Source organism: Acanthochromis polyacanthus, chromosome 9 (genome assembly GCF_021347895.1).
Source record: "Acanthochromis polyacanthus isolate Apoly-LR-REF ecotype Palm Island chromosome 9, KAUST_Apoly_ChrSc, whole genome shotgun sequence".
Classification (NCBI taxonomy): domain Eukaryota; kingdom Metazoa; phylum Chordata; class Actinopteri; family Pomacentridae; genus Acanthochromis; species Acanthochromis polyacanthus.
This window is the reverse complement of record NC_067121.1, coordinates 24,714,326-24,734,250: the sequence shown is the minus strand read 5'-3', so window position 1 is coordinate 24,734,250 and position 19,925 is coordinate 24,714,326. Positions and strand designations below refer to the sequence as shown.

General features: G+C 38.1%; 3 protein-coding genes across 3 annotated transcripts; 1 reads left to right on the top strand and 2 right to left on the bottom strand.

Moving 5' to 3' along the window:
- The first annotated feature begins 4,331 nt into the window (after positions 1–4,331).
- On the top strand, positions 4,332–7,836 carry elovl1a (ELOVL fatty acid elongase 1a). Its single transcript, XM_022202641.2, has 8 exons — positions 4,332–4,505; positions 5,126–5,218; positions 5,482–5,672; positions 5,779–5,859; positions 5,997–6,053; positions 6,141–6,246; positions 6,763–6,902; positions 7,001–7,836. The coding sequence occupies exons 2-8, from the start codon at positions 5,158–5,160 to the stop codon at positions 7,307–7,309; spliced, it is 945 nt and encodes a 314-aa protein (XP_022058333.1). The 5' UTR covers positions 4,332–4,505; positions 5,126–5,157; the 3' UTR covers positions 7,310–7,836.
- Positions 7,837–8,995: 1,159 nt separating this feature from the next.
- Positions 8,996–12,221, bottom strand: cdc20 (cell division cycle 20 homolog). The gene is made up of 11 exons (XM_022202626.2): positions 12,120–12,221; positions 11,543–11,753; positions 11,314–11,456; positions 11,137–11,233; positions 10,920–11,045; positions 10,455–10,651; positions 10,260–10,354; positions 9,925–10,162; positions 9,633–9,758; positions 9,399–9,516; positions 8,996–9,278 (listed from the first exon to the last, which is right to left on the bottom strand). The coding sequence occupies exons 2-11, from the start codon at positions 11,730–11,732 to the stop codon at positions 9,100–9,102; spliced, it is 1,509 nt and encodes a 502-aa protein (XP_022058318.1). The 5' UTR covers positions 11,733–11,753; positions 12,120–12,221; the 3' UTR covers positions 8,996–9,099.
- A 1,416-nt stretch (positions 12,222–13,637) lies between these two features.
- Positions 13,638–17,589, bottom strand: LOC110956870 (uncharacterized). The gene is made up of 6 exons (XM_022202616.2): positions 17,287–17,589; positions 16,032–16,214; positions 15,687–15,944; positions 15,131–15,229; positions 14,800–14,817; positions 13,638–14,397 (listed from the first exon to the last, which is right to left on the bottom strand). The coding sequence occupies exons 1-6, from the start codon at positions 17,351–17,353 to the stop codon at positions 14,303–14,305; spliced, it is 720 nt and encodes a 239-aa protein (XP_022058308.1). The 5' UTR covers positions 17,354–17,589; the 3' UTR covers positions 13,638–14,302.
- Positions 17,590–19,925: the final 2,336 nt, after the last annotated feature.

Sequence of the window (19,925 nt, the reverse complement as noted above, 5' to 3'; positions counted from 1 at the left end):
ATTACTTCCATATTAGAAAATAACTTTTTTCTAGTTAAATATTTGGCCGCTAAGTGTCGCTGTTTCTCATTTGCTGTTTTGTTCATTCTGGTGAGAATCTGAGGTCGTGCAAAAAAAGAAAAAGACAGAAATCAATTAAGCCAACTACTTCATTAAATAGCCTATATAAATATAAATACAAATACAGTAAGTACAGTAGTCTGTTGCCTTTCATTAAAATGAAAGGATTCACACAAATCAGGAAGCAGATATTTAACAAATGAGTGATTCATTATTATTATTATCAAAGTATGAATGCAGATATGTTACTAAAAGGACAGAAGCAGGTTTAGGACCAAAATGAAATGATTGTTCTTGGTAAGAAACACAAAATTTAAAGTCAAAAAGTTGACTTTAAATTTCCTGTTCTTAGTTTTTTTTCATCTTGAGAATTCAAGTTAGTTCAAATTATTTAGTTAAAAACAAACTACTAACCTGAAACCTACAATAAGAAGAACATTAAGATTTAGACTAATTAAAAAAAGAAAAGAAAAACAATAATATTTAAAATATTGTGCTATAATAAAACATTGGAAGTGTCTCAATGATACTGATGAGGTAAATTTAAGGTTTTGTTAGAACTTATTCCAGGTGTGTGAGGTCTTTTTTTCCATCTTGAGGAAGCAAAGTTAATCCCTCCTGATTAAAAAGAAACCAATAAACTGCTTTAATCTACAACACCAAAGGCAGACTTGACATTCAACCTTATATAAGTCAAACTCTGCTCATATTTTGTGAGCATTTAGAACAGGAAGGTTGCTGACCCAGTGATAATGCTGTTTTTATTCCTTGCTGTACTTCCTTTAAATAACTGCTGGGGGGAAAATACATAAAGTTGTGCTGTTGTTGATGTTATTAACTTTAGCATAACTGCTGCTCAACATTCATCTGAAACAGCAGGCACAAACATCAGATTCTGATGGTGCTTTACCTGCTAAAATGAGGAAAATAAATTATTGATTTTTTTTTCACACATTAAGGGACAACTCTTATTGTGAAAAGTTAAAAGGCATATACAGTAAATACAAATCAAATAGAAATAAAAGAATACATGGCTATATCCAACCCGGTCTCACGAGGATTCGTGAAACTGTCACGTAAATTTTTGTTTCGGTTTTGTGCGCACCAACACGATTTCGTTATGTTTTTCGTGCCGCTCACAACGAAATGTTTTTCGTGTTGCTCACAACGAAACCCGCTGTGGTAATCACATCTGAAAGTGGTTTATACCGGCAGATTCATGACAATCTAAGCTGTCCATCGGCGTATACTGTTTGTGTAATCGCATTTGCAGCCGTCGGACATTCTTAGAATCGCGTTTGCACCCTTTGGACATTCTTTAAATTCCTATGCAAATTGGTAAGTGTACCACCGGGTTATGGTTAGGGTTAGGGATGATGTAATGCAAAATATAGCGTTGGATTCGCAACGGTTTCACATTAAAAATATAATATACCCATTCGTTTGAAATACGTTCTGAGTGGCACGAAAAGTCCGCCGTTTAAAATACATTGGTGTGCATTTCGTTGTGAGCGGCACAAAAAACATGACGAAATCGTGTTGGTGCGCACGAAACCGAAACAAAAATTTACGTGACAGTTTCACGAATCCTCGTGAGATCGGGCTGCTATATCAGGCAAAAAACATAATGAAACATTGCTTAAACAGTATGGTGGTTAACAAAAGACAAATAAATAAATCACACATACAAACAAAATGATCAATTTAAAAAGAAATGTTAAAAGCAATGATAGTTAAACTCAGTAAGAACAGCAAATAAACCTAGAAACCGTCTTACTGATATTGACTGGATTAATTTACATTTTTTGTTGTAGTATGTGATACAAATTAGGGAAATCCTGAGCTGGATAGTGTTTCTTAGACAGTTGTGGGTACATATCGCTCTAAAATCAGGAGGTCAACTCTCTAAAATAAAGAGCATAGTGTTAAAACTTACCACATGATGTTACTTTGGAACAATCTTGGTTTTTTTCCATCTTGGGGAGGCTGTTTCACTAATTAACATAATAGTCACAGGGTGAGTTTCTAAGTGATCCTCTTAAACTTAAAACATGAATAAGAAAGAAAACCTCGCCCCTTCTGACATCCATGAGTCAGTATTCACATTGTTCTAACTTTTACGTATGTCCAGTTCAGCACAAATTGTCCCTTTTCTAAGATGTCATTTCTAGAGTGTCAATAAAAGTGACATGTTTGCAAATCTGTGGTCAGATGGGATGTAAATATGCAATGATATACATATGAAACCACATTTCCCTAATAGGTATCACAATGCCAGGCCTTCTTAGTCACCGCCAGTTGCACAAGGAATCTAGTTTTGTCTCATTACAAAGCGTGATGGAGTTTCCAAAAATGCCATTGTTGTCGAAAAGTCAATTTATGAGCTCTGGTGACCACGTGACACTCATGTTAAGCAATCACAACTGCTATTTAACAGGCTGCTATGCTGAGAACTGTATGTTCACATTCATGTTGTGTGACTCTATACTAGCTGCTTCCCATCCACACAAGGCATCTATCCCATCTAGTTTTTCACCGTCAGGTAATTGAGAGCTGCATGTGTGTCTCGAGGACGCTGTCTATTATCTGAGGCAGGCTGCTGAGCTGAAAGCCGTGTTGTTTTGTTGATTGTTAGTTTCTGTAGGATAGATTCTTGCTAATGGGCAAAAACCTAGACTTAAGTTGATGTTTAACAGTCACAAGACCAAGAAGAACAGGGAGCATGTTGTGATGTGCATTAAGATGGCAGCAATGAAGAAGAGCTGACGATGTGGTGAAAGACAAAGACAGCAACTCTCACATTTCTGTTCAGTCTGTGTCAACTCCCCATCAGTTAAAAATCTGGGCCCTAAACATATCAGTGTGGACTGCTAGATAATATATTGTTCTCATGCTGCTGCTTTACTGCATATTTTTAGTGTTTCAACAGTGTCACACTCTTGTATGACTAAATGAGATCCATCATGTGAAAGTTTTTTCCAGCTGTTTATGGATGAGCTAACATTTAAACTTACAATGCATGTAAATGTAGCAGGTTTTGGGAGAAATACTTCTCCTGTGTCAACAGCATTGCCCTCAGCCTCTTTAAAGATCCATGAGTGAAACTGAGCCGTTAAATATATCGAGGAGCTTAGTTTAACTGTTTTTTGAAACTGTGACCTAAGGTGAAAAGCAGCACCTTCAGGCAGTCGCTAAGTAGCAACTAGTCAAGTTTAAAGTGATGCCTGAAACATTAAGAACTCGCACTGACAGTGTGCAAAGTTCTCAGGAGCATTTTCAGCAGACAGCTCCGATTTATAACAAAGTCAAAAAGCACAGCATGGCCCTTTATATTTAGTGGCTATTTTTGAGTAAGTAACACTGAATTCACCGTGTCAAATTTGCTGTGTGAATTTTGCACATTAATCTCACATTTGATGACTTTCAAGCTTTTACTTCATGACAGATCGATGCACCGTGTGCCAAACTGTCAAACAGTATGTAAACAGTCAGCAGCGAGTCCATCCTCCCTCTGTACTTCTTTCTTTCCTGTGCACACATGCCATTCATTCCAGCCAACATTTCAGTCTAACGTATGACTGTATTTCCAACTGCGTCCAAGCCTCACGCCCAGTGTCCCCGGTGCTTGGGGAACAGGTAAAACCAGAGGTGCAGGAGAGCTCATCAAATAGCTACAAGGGTTAGACTGGAACCAACCCTTGCAGCTACAACGCAATAAGGGATGGGCGACGCCAAATGTGACGTTACCATCGTAACATATCTGATTTTACCTTTAGCCTAAATTATGTGAGAGGAACACTTTTTTTGCCTTTACTCAAGTCACATATCATTTACATAATGATTTTTCCCCTAATTGTTCTCTTGTTGTTATATTTTGGATGAATTTTCAATCAAGTTTATTTTTTTTAATCTTCATGTGCTCACTAATTGACAATTGGGTTTTCCAGCCCTGGGTATTGGTGTGTGGGCAACTCTCTGTCCCCTTCCCCTTTCACCACCATTGATGAGACAATCCAATCACAAACAGGCTCAGTGAGGACAGAAAGGTGGAGCTAAGCACTGAAACAGGGTGTGGTTCTGAAACTAGAAAGGGCAGTAGTAGTGCCTTGGGGTTTATATTGAATTGAATGGGTTCAGTACCATAGTTGTCACTTTTTCTCATGTGTTTCTTTCCTGCCTTTTCTCTTAGCGTCTTCCTCCCTTGAGCTGCACATGAAAGATTTTCAGCTCCTGTTGGATTTTTTTTTAGTGAAAATAGTAAACAACTGAGAATAGCCGGAGGCTGCCACCCACACAGTAGCGTTGCATGTATCTGATTTTCACCTGATCACTCTTATTCACGAGGTGTTGCTGATCTGTTGGGTCCTCTGGATTGAGTGCTGCCTGCTTTGGCTGTGCAGCTGCTTGCTTCGCAAACCGGAGGGCTGAGGACTTGTGCTCAGCAGGTGAGTCACTTGTTACAAACAGTATTATCACCTAGATTTGTGTTGCTGCTGATGTGAATCATTTAAATGCTTTTGGTTAGACTGGTGGCTTTGGTCGGGCACTCTTTCAGTTTAGTGTCAGAATAAGTTTGATCCAGATTAGGGTAACAAAAAAATGATCCTCTCTGGCTTGTTGTGTAGTTTTATTACCTGGAAGTCTGTGATCAGCTCATGTCTGAGTGGCTCAGTTGGTTTGCCATATGGGTCAAGTTCTTTGCCTCACCTGTTTGACTTGCTCTATTAGTCAGCATGAGGATGACTATATCATTGTTTATAGACTGACATCTGAATTCAGATGTTTCACAATCCTTCATAAGACTTAAAAAGATTTTTTTTTTAATATGGGAACATTGTTTGAGCCGCTAGCATACGTTGTCCCTGTGTATTTGTTTGGTGGGTTGTAGCTACAGGCAGTGAGCTGGGGGTGTTTGATGAGCCTGTGCAGCTGTCTCCTGTTTGTTCAGCCAGTGGGAAAGGAGGTAGATGGGTCACTTTGTTTTTCACCTGCCAAACCAGCCTCACTTTTAGCTCTATTTCATCCCCTGCTTGCTGACTTTTTGTCTTTTCATATTGGTTTTCAGGAGTTTAATAGAACCAAAACCAAGCAGTCACCATGCTGCGAGACGTTGTGTCAAACATTGTAGGATTCCACAGCAATCTAAAATCTAAAATTGGTAAGAGTCTTCTTTTCTACATTAAATGGATGTATACTTATAAAATCTTTAAATCTTGATGTGTTTTGTATTATCTTGTCATCTGAGGGTCAAAAATTAATGAAATGTATATTAATAAGTTTAAAAATGGCTCCTTTACCTAATGTGGCTTCACCCAAAACTATGAATACACTGCACTGACCATGGACCCACACAGATACCCCTGTGTGACCAGTAGCCATTACTCACATGCTGAGACAGTCATAAGTGTGTGTGTTTTCCAGATGTCAGAGTTATAGACTACCCTCTGATGCAGAGCCCCATCCACATGACCTGCATCCTGTTGGGATATGTCTTCCTCTCGGTGTACATTGGACCTCGCCTGATGGCAAACCGCAAACCTTTCAGCCTCAAAACACCAATGATTGTCTACAACCTTTCTATGGTTTTAATGAATGCCTACATAGTGTATGAGGTAGGAAAACCTTTAGATATTTGGTGACTCACAATCCAAGCAAATCCTTGTAAATCCTGTTTGCAAAATGAATGGTAACAGCTGCTGATGTACTTTTGACACCTAGTTCATGATGTCTGGTTGGGCCACCACTTTCACATGGAGATGTGATCTGGTTGACACCTCCAGCAGCCCACAGGCTCTGAGGGTAAGTCACTCCCTTTCATTCATTTTATTTAATCTGTTGCCACCAAAAAAAAGCAACCTTTGACAAATGAACATTCAAGTCTTTGATGACTGTTCACTTTTAGATATGTGACATCACAACCCTGTTTTTACCCACAGATGATCCGAGTTTCTTGGTTATTTTATTTTTCAAAATACATCGAACTCCTCGACACAGTAAGGATGTCTCTCTTCACATATTGCTTGAGCCTATTATTGTGACAGCTCTCCTGTGAATGTTAACCGCACTGGTGTTTATTTCAGGCATTCTTTGTGCTGAGAAAGAAGCAAGCTCAGATCACATTTCTCCACGTCTTCCATCACTCCGTCATGCCCTGGTCTTGGTGGTGGGGCATCACCCTGACGCCTGGTGAGTTTTACTCAACAAACTTACAATATACATACTTAAAACATAAAATATTGTAGTCGTAACATCTAACAAATGGGACAGACTGATAGCCAAATTGTTAGTATGCTGTCAAACAGTGAGTCCTCTGTTTGATTGCCGGTCAGCCAGACCCTTAGCCTAGCCGCGCTAGCCCCATGTTTCTGAAGGCACCCTGGCAGAGAATTAAATTCGTTGCTGTGGGTTGTCTAGCGCGGCTAGGCTACCAGACCCTTACTGCTTGTCATTTCCTGCTCACTCTCATAATTTCTGTCTGTCCTCAGTATTTTCATCTAAATAATGGCAATAAAATGCCACAAATAGATTTTTTTTTTTGTTAACCCTAACCAACTCTTGTCAGTCCTTGTGCTTTTTCATATCTGAAAAAATCTAAAAAATTAAAGTAGAAAATAAAAATACCACATTAGGAGATACTGGTATATTTACATACTAAATATCATGAAATACATAATTTCTGTGTGTTTTTTCCCCTCTCTAAAGCTGCAGGAATGGGCTGCTTCCACGCCATGGTGAATTCTGCAGTCCATGTTATCATGTACTCCTACTACGGCCTTTCTGCTGCAGGGCCTCGCTTCCAGAAATACCTGTGGTGGAAGAAGTACATGACCGCTATCCAGCTCGTATGTTCCTTTTATTGACAAGTATGCATTTATATTGGAATTCATCGCATTAGTTAGCATGAGATGCTACCATCTGTGCTTTCCCTCTTGTTTTACAGACGCAGTTCATTCTGGTGTCCGTTCACATCAGCCAGTACTACTTCATGGAAAAGTGTGACTATCAGAACCCCTTGTGGATCCACCTGATCTGGATGTACGGTGTCTTCTTCTTCTTCCTCTTCTCTAACTTCTGGGTGCAGGCATATATAAAGGGCAAACGTCTTCCTGGCACAGACAAAAAGACAAAACAGAATGGCTCGACCAGTGAACCGATCAGTGTGGTGGCAAATGGCAAACATGTTGAGAACGGGAATGCTCACCACTACACCAACGGCAAAATCCTAATGGGCAAAGTAAAAGAAATCTAACCTGGGGACTCTGGAAAGAGAAGGAGGCATAGACTAATTTTACAACCTTGAATATGTCATTCATCATTCATGTCTTGCAGCATATTGGAGTGACACAGATTACAATATGCTACTTCGAACCTGCAGAATTTCTATGTAAGTCTAGTCTTTTGTGAAAATATATGCACACTTATCGGGATATGGATGGCATATTGCGTTTTGCCGGTGATCTCCACATTGTGTTGTGTAAGCTGTTGCAAAAATTATTAACTGTGATGAACACTGTATGGAGATTGGTGCTCATGATATCACTGATAGTATTCTTCAACTCGGGCTTGAGCCACAACAGCTTGATCTACACTGCTCTTTGGCAAGCATGGCCTTTGTTGCTTGGAAGTATGGCACAGTTTTTACTGAAGACTAGTCCATGTAAATAACTGCTATAAAGTTTATGCTAAAATAAGGTTTTCATTGTAAATGACAATTGTTTTTAGTTTTTTTCCCCTGTTTTTATTTATCTTTTGAAATAAAACCAAAATTTTGATAAAGGTGTGTGTCATTTGGACAGCAGCTTTGCTGTGCACTTTCAGAAACACCTAAAATTTCCAATTTTAAGAATTGTGGAAACGAAGTGTTGTGCTGTATATTACAGTATTGATGCATTTTGTGTTGCCGCATTATTAGGTAGTGATACTATGGTTTACTGTCAGCATGCTGTGCATGAAGTGAATAGAAAAACTTTCTATGACAAACTTGAATAAAAATTTGTGCAGATGGCTGTTTGAATATCAAAAAGGAAGTCAATCTATGTAAATCTATCAATGTTTGCTATTGACCATTTGCCTCAAATTACAAAAAAATAAATTTAGCTTCTATAGATGTACATGTTTTACCCTGATGTTGAACTGAACATAAACAGAAATTAAATCTAAATGTCGTGATTTTCCACATTTCCCAGAAAAGAGAAAGCAAGACCTTTTTGTAATCTGTAGACACACAGGTTTAAATTGACCCATTGTCATTGATTAACATTGAACAGCTTCCAACGGTGTGGTCCTAGAAGTTACATTTCTGTTTAAACATTAGACCACATCATTTCATAGATGAATTTAACCTGTAGTTGGTGAAGTGATCAGCAAAATCAGCCGCTCAAATGTGGTTGAAGCAAAAACCTATTGGACCCAATCACAGGACTTTTATATTTCAGGTCATCCTACATATAAACTAGGAACAAATGCTCACAGCCTTGTGTATTCTAGTACATCTGTCTCCGTAAACACAACATGCTGCAGTGTTCATTAAAGTAAAGTGGCATATCAAAAGAAAGTGCTGGCATTGTAGAGCTCAGATGTTGATAGGTGTACTGTGGTGTGACTTATTGCCAACATAACCATGGATGTGATCCATCAGTGGACTTCACACAAGTAAACAGACCTCATGTAAAGTAGATGATAGTTTGGGGGTAAATAAACATGGAATTTGTCAGATGTCAATCAAGCAAACAGAAACAGATCTGGTATTTAAATAATTTAATTTTAACCCAGTCCAATGTATCCTTACAATAAAAAAAAAAAAAAAAAAAAACCATCTCAAACTGCTTAAAAAAAATTATACTAAACTGTCAACACTTGTACTTTACCACATTAGTGTATTTGGGTCAACAGAACAATATATTACAGCATCAATAGGACCAGTACAAGGCAAGAACCAGGTTGTAATCTTTATTGTGGATTAAATAAAACATCTGCACATAACTCAATCAGTACTGACCCAAAAACAAAAAAACAACTCAAAAGTCAAGGCAAAGCACATTATCTGATTGACTGATGAATGACACTGCTAGTTGATTTGACCATCCTCTCCTTAGCCTTCTTCTTCACAGGATCTACTTCAAAGCTCTTCCACAGACGTATAGTCTCATCTCCAGCAATGGTGGCAACAGTGGAGTAGTCTGGGCTCAGAATCAAATTGAGAACTCTGTCTTCGTGGCCTAAAATAAAAGTGTATGTTTATATGAACCAAAAGGCCCAAGAACTGCAGTTTCCAGTTCACTGGACTTTTCTTAAACAATGTATAAAGCAGAGGTAATCCAGTCTAAACAGATACTTACCATTGAGCTCTGCAACTTTGGTGAGAGAGGGGTACTTCCAGATAGCAACATTGTTGTGGGCATATCCATGTGCAGAGACTAACTCCTTGTAATTGGGTGCAAACACCAGGGACGAGATCTGAAAAGTCGTGTGTGATTGGACAGGTCATCAACATGTGAATAAATGCAACACAATAAAAGTTATTGGACTGAGAATCACCCTTCACATTCAAGAGTCGAGAAGCATGAATTTACCTGGGATTGAGTGTCAAGTGAACTGATGCAGGAGCCACTGTTTACATTCCAGATGCGGATGTGGCGATCACTGGTGCCTCCTCCAGATGCAAGAATATTTGACTGCCATGGACACCAGGCTAAAGCCTAAAACAATGGAAACATACTCAAAAAATTAGTTAAACTTCACTCTACAGCACAGGGCTTTTAGACCTCATCGTGAACGTTTAAAAATGTGTTTAATATGCTTAATAATCAGGCAAATCCCTCTAGGATTTCAATGAAATTGTTCAAATTGAGTTATACTACTCACTTTGACAGCTCCCTGATGTTCGCTCCAGCTGCGGACTAACTGGCTTTCATTGCTGGCGCTGCCCTCCTGCACACGTGGCCACACACACACCAAGTTGTCATTGCCTCCACTAGCCAGGTATCGGCCGTCAGGGGACCACTTCAGTCCACAAACCTCCTGTGAGTGACCAGTGAGTGTGAAGATGTGATGGTCTGCCACCCTCACATCATGGTGGTGGATGTGTCCTGATCTGGAGCCACTGTGAGGAGGAAAGTAGTGTTTTAAGTCAATAAGATCAAACAAATATAATTGGCATTGCTGGCTTTATATTTTGAGTGACAAATGGGCAACTGTACCTAGAAAGAACATGGTCATTCCAGCTCAGACTACCAACTCTTGCAGTGTGGCTGGCCATGCTGCGCAAGCGCTTCTGATTATCAACATCCCACAACTAAGGGAGGAAAAAAAAGGTTTTATGAAATACAAAATATTCTGTACTTTTGTGCTCCTTGCCTTAGGAACTGAAGTGGTATATTTATCATCATACCAACCTGAACTTTGCAATCACTGGTTCCAATAGCCAGGTAGCTTCCCTCTTTGGTCCAGGACAATGAGCAGATGTAGTCCTCCTCACGCTCCAGCTTCATCAGAAGAATGATGTCTCCTTGAGTGGCATCCCACAAGTAAACACTGTTATGAAGAGCTACAGCAAGGACATTCCGACTGCTCCAATCAAGCAGATTCAAATCTGAGGGGAGAAAATAAAGAGGTGACAATGTTTACTTTTACTGGGTATACAAGGATGCTTTCTTAAACATCACATTAAAAAAATAAAAATGATAAAGTATACAATCTTTAAATTCAAAATAAAGAATGCATCAATCATTATCTGTACTCAGTGGATTATTGTGAAAAAGAAAAAAAATGTGATAAGTTATTCATACAGTGCACACTTCACTATAAAATTTTACTGCATAGATGATATTAAGGAAAAATCTCATGAACGCCAAACATACAGAAATCATTTCGAAGATCAGGAGCATCTAGGATTCGGTCTGGAGTTGAAGATATGTATCTTGTTTTTTTGACAGAGGCAGGAGTTGTAGCCTGACTGTAGAGGACTTTCAAGTTGTTTTGATAGCCTGTATGACAAAAAAAGATAAAAGGAAAATAACATGAGAAAACAAATCCACAGTGTGATACAACAAAACATGAATCTGCAAATATTCTTACCCTCTGGTGCATTCAGTGGTTTCCCTCCCAGATGGAGGATCTTTGCATCTTCAATGTTGTATCCATTCAGAGACATAGACCAAGCTTTCTGGTTTTCCTTTCAACACAGATGAGCACGATCAATAAAATCCTTCATGTACAAACGGGATCACAATGAAAGGTGTTGAAATAACTTACTGATGTGCTTGCTGCGTTGTTTGTGTCCCCGTGCTCATTCTCCTTGGTGAGTAGGAAACTTGCAACATCCATTTGTTTGCTGTTTCTGATGGGAATGAAGCGGTCGCCCCCCATCTTAGAGGGTGTTTGTTTTTTATTTTTGCCTACAATATAAAATCAGAGAAGTCAGCGATTAGCACTTGCGGATATACCTACATAGCAGATACAGCTGCAGAAATGGATACATTACCCGGTGTTTTGCTTGGTGTTTTTGATGAACTCAGCGACACATTAGCAGATTTTCCAGGAGACAGACCGTTCGGGGCGGAGGTGTTTGAGGAGCTCGCCTTTCTCTGCCACCTCGCCATGGGAGCGTTTGTGATGGGCATGTCCAGCTTCAAGATACTGTGGATGTCATTCTCAAACCCAAACTGCGCCATATTATCCACGTTTTCATCGACCTGGGTGTCCGGGCACATAGAAGAGAGAAGGACAGAAAGTGGTTAGCGAGGCGACCTACGCTAACGCGTGGCTCTCAGGCATTGTGTTAGCATACATTTAGCTGCTATTAAACTTTATTTAATCAATTATAAAAATAACAACAAGTTGGCTAAACGCATTTTTTTCACCATATCAGCAATGTTACTGTTGTCGACTTTAAAGAATTCAGTTAGCTGAGCTAAAGTAAACATAGAATGCTTAGCATTACCCTGTAGAAAATGAACACAAGTTAGCGCTGACATTAAGCGGTATAAAGCACTGCTGTTGCGTCACCAAACAAAATTGCATTCTTCTGGGTGCACAACAAACCAACATAAAGCTCTCACCTCTTCAATACAAAGTGGAGTACAGCGCACCAAGACTCGCTGTTCTGTTTCCTCTCTTTCTGAGATTTGAATTTAGTGTCGATGACGCTACACGGTTTAAATGCCACAAAGCGAAGCTGCGATTGGTCCGTTCAAAGAGCTGCCGTTAGTGCATTGCGATGTCATGGTAACGCTCACTGGTGCGTCAACGTGATTGGAGGATGGTACTTCCGTCAGATTAACGTCTCGCAAAATCCTCCTCCCCGAAAATCTACCGCCATCTATTGGCCAAACCTCTACTAGCGCACAGATGTTAGTACTATTACTACAACAAAAAACTCAAACAAAAACTATCACTAAGATTAATCTTTCAAATTTTCCAAAAAATGAAATTGATGCATAACAGAACATTTTTATTTATATAATATGACATGATATATCATATTATAAAATAAAATCTTGAAAGGCTCTCAGATAAAAGTATGCTTTAAAAAGAGATTTAAAAGAGCTACAATAATGACAACAATAACAAAACAAGTAGTAGTAGTAGTAGTAGTAGTAGTAGTAATATTAATAATAACAATGGCAAACTACAGACATCTAAAGAGGACAAGGAAGACTTGTAATGTGAAATGGATTTTGAATGCTTGAAAAATATATATATAAAAGGTTTGAAGTTAACAACATTGGGCACTGTTACACAGAAAACAACAATAAACAAAAATGGTTAAGCCACTTTTTACTAATAAACATTTTAACATAAATATATTCTTTGTTATAAGTTATGGCATGTTAGACTAATAATGCTTCAAATTCCAGTTATGTTCTCTGTTGTCTTTTGCATGACATCATTAAAATAGAGCTGATGATGACAAAATGCTCTTTCCATAATCACATCAAAATCTTTGTTTCTCTGCTTTTTTGATTAAGCTTATGCACTAAAGAGACTGAAAAGATTAAATGGCTGATGAAATAGGTGAAAATCTCTCCTCGCATACAACAGGGATGGTGTGCTTGAATGCTAAAACATTATCAAATCACTCACAAGGCTGTGAAGGGTGTGGATATGTATGAACAAACACATCATTTTAAAAACAGAAAGCATTGTTACTTCAAATTAGTTCAGCAACACTAACTTCTAGTCAGATTTATCAAAACTGCCAATCTCCAAGCCTAGCTTTGAAGGTTAAGTTGGCACTTAAAGTGTCGTTATAAGTGTAATCTAGCACAATTGTCTTATATGCATCTTAAATGGGCAAACGAGATACAGGCTCACTAAGCAGATAAAAGGAAAGTCTCTGACTAAACTTTAGCAAACAGATGTTACATCTGATTTTAAAATTGGTTGCAAATTTCCCACTCTTCATGAGGTAATCTGCAAACAGGACAAACTGTCTGGGTAACAAGAAGAGTTTGCACTAAGTGCTCCAGCTTGAAAAAGCATAAACTTATGTATCACCACATTAGAAAGAAAATCACACAGTCACCTTGTCGATTGTGTGACGAAGAGACGAATAATGTAGATTTTTTTTCCTGATGTCAAAAATATTTCTTTATTATCTGTAAATATTTCATGAACAGCAATCAGAACAAAAACTACATATACACAATAACAAGAATTTACAGCAACAAAAAAAAATTCACTTAAAGATTCCATGTGTTTGGCAGAGTTTTACTGTGATTGGTCCATCAAAACAACTGAATTTCAGATTTATCTACAAACTGTATGATGATTTCTCACATTGTCATAACTTGCCATAGATACTCTCTGTGATTGAACAAGATCATTTTCATTCTTCATTTCTTTTAAACTGTTTACATGAATAGCTTAGATCACAAACTATGACTGGCAAACACATCTGCCCTGAAAAGTAACAAAAACAACTTGTGTAAAAAGAAATTTGTACAGTACAGCAGACAGTGAATATATTGACATTTCTATATATGTATGCATATGGATAACTATTTAAAGTATATGCAATAGAAACACCGGTGTGAGAGGTGTAATACATGCATGTTAAAGTGCATAAAATAGTTCAGATCACAAGTATTTTCACTGGTGTATTACAGTAGGCATTTGGTAAGGCAGCAAAGACGTGGTTACATTCATGGAGCAACACAGTCAACACAGAGTATTGAGGGGTTACATCAGTGAGTGGACATTTAACAGCAGAAACACGGTTGGAGGCTCAAACATGAACCCGTTATTTAGCTGGAACTAAGGTATGGTAGCCATCTTTTCTCTCTGGAGCCACTGCAGTCATATCCTTGGGGTAATGTATAAGGGAGCCAACAACACCTGCAAGGAAATAAAAGAGCAAGAGTTTTGTCTCATGGTACTATTCATTACTGAATAAGACAAATAATTGAGCTGCAAACATTTTAAGGCATCATCTGTATTGTTTTGGTTTTCAAAACTGTTTTATTTGCGTGTAATTTATTGTCACGGCAACTGCAGTCATACTGACTCGCAATAAAAGCGAGGTTATATTTCACAGTATCACTGGGTGAATCAGGGTTCGACAAAAATCACATGACAGGGTGTGACCAGAATGAGTAAAACACTGTGCCAATCCAAAGGGAATGTGGTTTTAAGTTCATTTAATATTTAACTTTCTATCAATCTTCTCCCAGGATTGCTAGCTGAGACGTGTTCTGTACAAAGACTGGAGTGAAAACACGAGGGTTGTTGTTGTCTTACCTGCAGGGGGCCTCAAACCTACAGAGAGAGCAAAAGACAAAACACATGACAATGCTTTACATTTCCCTCCAGTATGAGAGCCCATATACCAATCATGTGACAAGGCACATTTCAAAACAAACCAAGTCATGCTGTATTTTGTGAGAGTAACTGAGGTATTAAATTGAAGCTGAGGTAAAGATTAATCGTTGTCTCTTTGAAGTGCAAATATGTAACACAAGATTGCATTCAAAATAAATACCAATTTGTGTTTCACAAAGGCTGCTTTTGAGCTGTGATCAGAAGCTATACTAATTTGTTATTTTCCAAATGAAAGCAAATATTTACTCACCCTTCTTTTTGGAGACGCAGAGGCTGATGACACTTAGTCCGATGAGTGCGAGAGCTGCCAAGATTGGGATCAGAAACTGAGGCAAGGGAATCCCTGCAGCTAAAAAAACATTCCAAATTTGTATGCTGACTGAATAGCAACAAAACATGAGGTCAACTCCTGCAGTCACATGAGAAATTCTTCTGTTTTAATAAAACCTTTTATTTCTTGTAGCATGCATTACTTTATATGCCATCAGCTTCCTTTACTATTAACAGCAGCGGCATTCAAGCCTTTTTGTCCTAATTTTCAACAATGCTGCCATTAGTGATTGGATAGCTGTGTATTTTTCTTATTAGTGAGGTCTGCAACTATATTGAATCAAAAGCATTGTTTGGATAGGTGCTACTAGTACAATCATTTAACTGTAAATACTGTCAGCTGGTGTATACAGTACAACCCTGCACTAACAATAGCTAGCATGTGAGTATGGCATGGACTAATTAGGTTCCACAATTCTTTGAACACAAAAAAAGTTATAAAATTTGTTCCATGAAGCCTAAAAGAAAATATATACCTGACTGTTCCTCAGAGAGCCTCAATTCCCTCATCAGCCTAACGCAGCTCTCCTGTAGGTTTACCCTCTCTGCCTTGATGCGCTCCACTTCCTGGTCCCACAGCTCTTTGAGGGTCAGTGCTTGGGGCTCGTGGACTGTCCATATGTCATGGTGATCCAGAGTCAGACAGACCTTGCCATCATAAAACACACGGTCCGTCCAGTGCAGCCGAGACCCCTCCAGTATGCACTCTCGAGAATGAAGGATGGTGTGGTTGCCTAGTGAGTATGGTAAAGTCTATTAACAAATGTACCTTTCTGAATGGTTTTAGTGATGTCATATTCACTACAAAATCATTTTCTTACTCAGTGCTGAGGTGTTGTTGCTGCTGAGAAGAGCTGGGAGGAGTGCATCAGATGACATGGTTTGGATCACACTGCTGACACCCGGACTTAAATCAGAGAGAGAGACTCCATTGACCAGAACCCGCTCTGTGAAGCCCTGAGCTCCCATCACTCCCCTCTGCTGGATCTGAAGGATGACAGTGTCTAACAGGAGACGGACAAAAGAAAAAGAAACACTCCAGACATTACAATGAGGAAATGTTGTACGTAATGACATAGGAGATGGAAAACAGGTAAAAATGCGTGCAGAAAATATACAAATCCTTGAAAGAAAGAAGCATTAGCTCTGCAACAAATTAAGTTATATCTCCAATTAAAAGGGTCTTGATTTCAGTTTCACTATGAGTCACAAAAAACTAAAGTGAAACTGTTTTTTTCCTAGGTAAAGTCCCCCTCTGTTAGCATAACATCATGAACATTTTCACATGGATGATTTAATGTAGTATACAGCTCCTTACACTGTTTGATAGCTTATAAAGAAGAATTTTGCAATTTGAATTTCTAATGTATTAAACAAAAGGTGAATGCAGTTGTCACATGATTGTTGCACAATAAAAACAAGGCCACACTGTGTTATCAGCTGTCTATCTTTATAGCTTCGTGCAAGCCATCCTGATAAACCCACAATACATCCCTTTTTTTTTTACAGCTATGTTGACATTGACCACACAGCTGGTGGAGTCCCGGGTGTTTACAGTAATCTGCTCCTTTACTGTTTCACTTTACTGGTACGTGGACGGTGTTTAAATGTCCTCCGTACAATAAGCTGTGCTGATGCAAACGTGCAAAAACACGCCTCTTTGACAGTGCAAACAAAAAAACAAAGACGGGTTTTACTGCATTGTAGTATTCCTCTGTGAGTCAGTAAATTATGGTCATGTCAAAAAAAAAAAGAAAAACCTTATCAAACGACTGCATGAAGAATATAAATAACAGTAAACATTGTATAAACTCACAGTTACTATGAGTAACTGTGAGTCAGTAAATTATGGTCATGTCAAAAAAAAAAAGAAAAACCTTATCAAACGACTGCATGAAGAATATAAATAACAGTAAACATTGTATAAACTCACAGTTACTATGAGTAATGTAATGAGTAATGTAATGGCTCAAGTAAGTCCTTAACAAAGCAGTATCTCTACAAACTTGCGGGCAATATTTTTTCCTATTAGCAGCAATGAAAAGCAAATGCAATGCAAAGAGACAAGTTTCTTACCTACTGGAGCAGGAAAAACCCTTGAAAAATGGGACCACAACAGTGCAAGAATGGTAGGAAAACGCATCTTGAGCGTTACTTCTTGTCAGTTTCAAACTCAGCCGAAAGAAAAGAACAAAACCTTCCGGAGTTATAAATAGGCGGGATTGTTTTAAGCTTTTTAAGCGCTTCCAGTGGGCGAAGAAAATGTCTCGAACATCAACAGAGACATTTAAAGGACAGAAAGTCGTAAAACGCCCACTGATAAGACGCTGCACCTCCACCAGTTGCGCTGCTTCCCAAGACGTAATTTTCAATTTCTCATTTTTTCTACATCCGCGTCGTCTGATTGGCTGCAGCTGGCACGTGAGCGGAGGAGTCTGAACACCGCCGTGTCTGTAAAGTAGTTTTCAGTTCCACGAACTCCTAAAGTCAGAGGAATCTGCTAAACGTGAACAGCTGAACTGGATCTGTAATCCCGTTCAATCAGAACCATAGACAGTGACCATGACAACAATAACCGGTCACCATGGCAACATGTAAGGACGGACCCTGAAGTCCCGTTGTGAAGTGGCTGCACGGAGTGTGTTGTGTTTGGTTTCTAAAATGTTAAAATATTATCAACCCTATCATTAGATTGGCAAAGTTTCCTATCCGCTAACTCTAATTTTATGATTCTTATTAAATATATCCTAAAATTAATTGAAGCAATGCATGGAAACTGTTTCAAGATGATGTTCTTTCTTGACTGATGCTATCTGAATGTTTTCTTTCTCTGTTTGCTCTTTGTTTAATACAGAATGTCATTTTAATTTTTAATTTTTATTTTTTTAGGCTTCACTATAGTGGTACAAACTTGTGCAGTGTTGCAATCTGCAGACTGATACATAGGGAAACTATATAATTGAGAGCATTTCATTTGAAGTTATTTAATACTTTTGCTTCATATTTTCCTTGTGAGCATTTGACTTTTTTTATCCATAGTATGTTTAAGACTTTTTTGTGTATTTTCTATCTTAGCATATTTTCCTATTATATTTACATTTTTATTTTATTTTGTATTTTTCTAGTGTGGTGGTGGTCACATTACTCTTTATGCTTGCTAGTGTAACAACAGATTTTCCCTTGGTGATCAGTAAAGTATTTCTACTCTGTGAATGTATCAAGTAAATAAGTTGAAATAAGTTCCACCTCGACTGGCTAAAAGATTCAAATATTCAGCACAAAGACCAAAATTGATTGTGTAATATAATACATAATTACTTCCTCTTCTTTTGGTACTTCAGATAAACTTAGATGATAATACAGATTTTTTACATTTTTCCAAGTAAAACTTTTACGTGCAGTGAGATATTTTTATGTATGTATGTTATTAATGAAGCAAAACATTTGAATATTTCTACTACCACTGACACTGACATTGCAAATGATGATAACAGCAAGTAATATTCATAAAAAATAATGGAACTGAAAAGAATACATGTCTTAGGAGGAGATGTCATTTAACTTTTGATTCTGAAGAAGATCAATAAGCTGTAAAATATTTTTGCTCTTTTCATTTTGCATTCTGAATAGGCAGATTGTGTTGCTCAACTTCATTTTAAGCTAATGTCATCCTCAGTGTGTGCAATTAGTAGCCAGATCATTTTTCCTTTTGGTTTGCTCTAACATCTTTGTCTTTAGCTATAATTTGGTTGGTCTGAATGTCTGCGTGAGTGCAGCTCTGTGAGTGGGTATTGTTCAAGGAGCGGAGCCTCATGACTGTCTGGCTAAGAGGTGGTGCTTTGAGCTTTTCTTCTTAGAAACACAGAGCTTTGTAGAGATAAAATCCAGCACTACTGATGTGTTTATAGAACTCTACTGTTATTTGGATAGCAGTTAAAGCGTCATATCAATTTGTGTTACTGTGGAGAGAGTCTTTATTTTTAATAAGAAGGTCATTCCATATCATTTCAACCAGTGGTCCCCACCTGACCCTCTCAGATTTTGCTAAGTTTTTACATACATTTAGTACATTATATATGATGGGAAAATCCAAAATTTGAATGCTTAATTATCATTAGTTTCAAAGTTATGGCCATTTGAAGTAGGTAGGGGGTACCCTAAAATTGCGGCCAAAATTAAGATGTGAAATTTCTGACTTCTAGAACTTCTGAACAACAAAAGATAGAGATCTGAAATTTTCAGAATCATTTCACAGTGATCTATAGTCCTCAGAAATGTGAAAATATTTACTTTATATTTATAATTGCATGTTACAGAGAATGACAAAGTTGCGATTTTATCCATCACGAACTTCTAAACTGCTACATTTGGCCACCCATTACACAAAAACTAATCATCATGTCCATTAGAAATTTTATGTGGTATAATTCGGCTATCTAAGGATTGGATATGTATAAAATGAAAGTGCTATGGTATGTAATGCATGAAATATGAACAGCTAAAAATCAAAAATATCTGTCCCACCTTCGGATTCAAAGGTCAACATTAAACATAGAAGGGTTTATAGAAGCAAGTTGTGCTTGGTGTCAAAATTTAGGGAAATTCCTGTAATTTCACATGATGTCTTTTATTTTTTGATTCCACCTATCCCATCCATCCATCCATCCATTCTCTATACACCACTTTTATCCTCACTAGGGTCGCGGGACCACCTA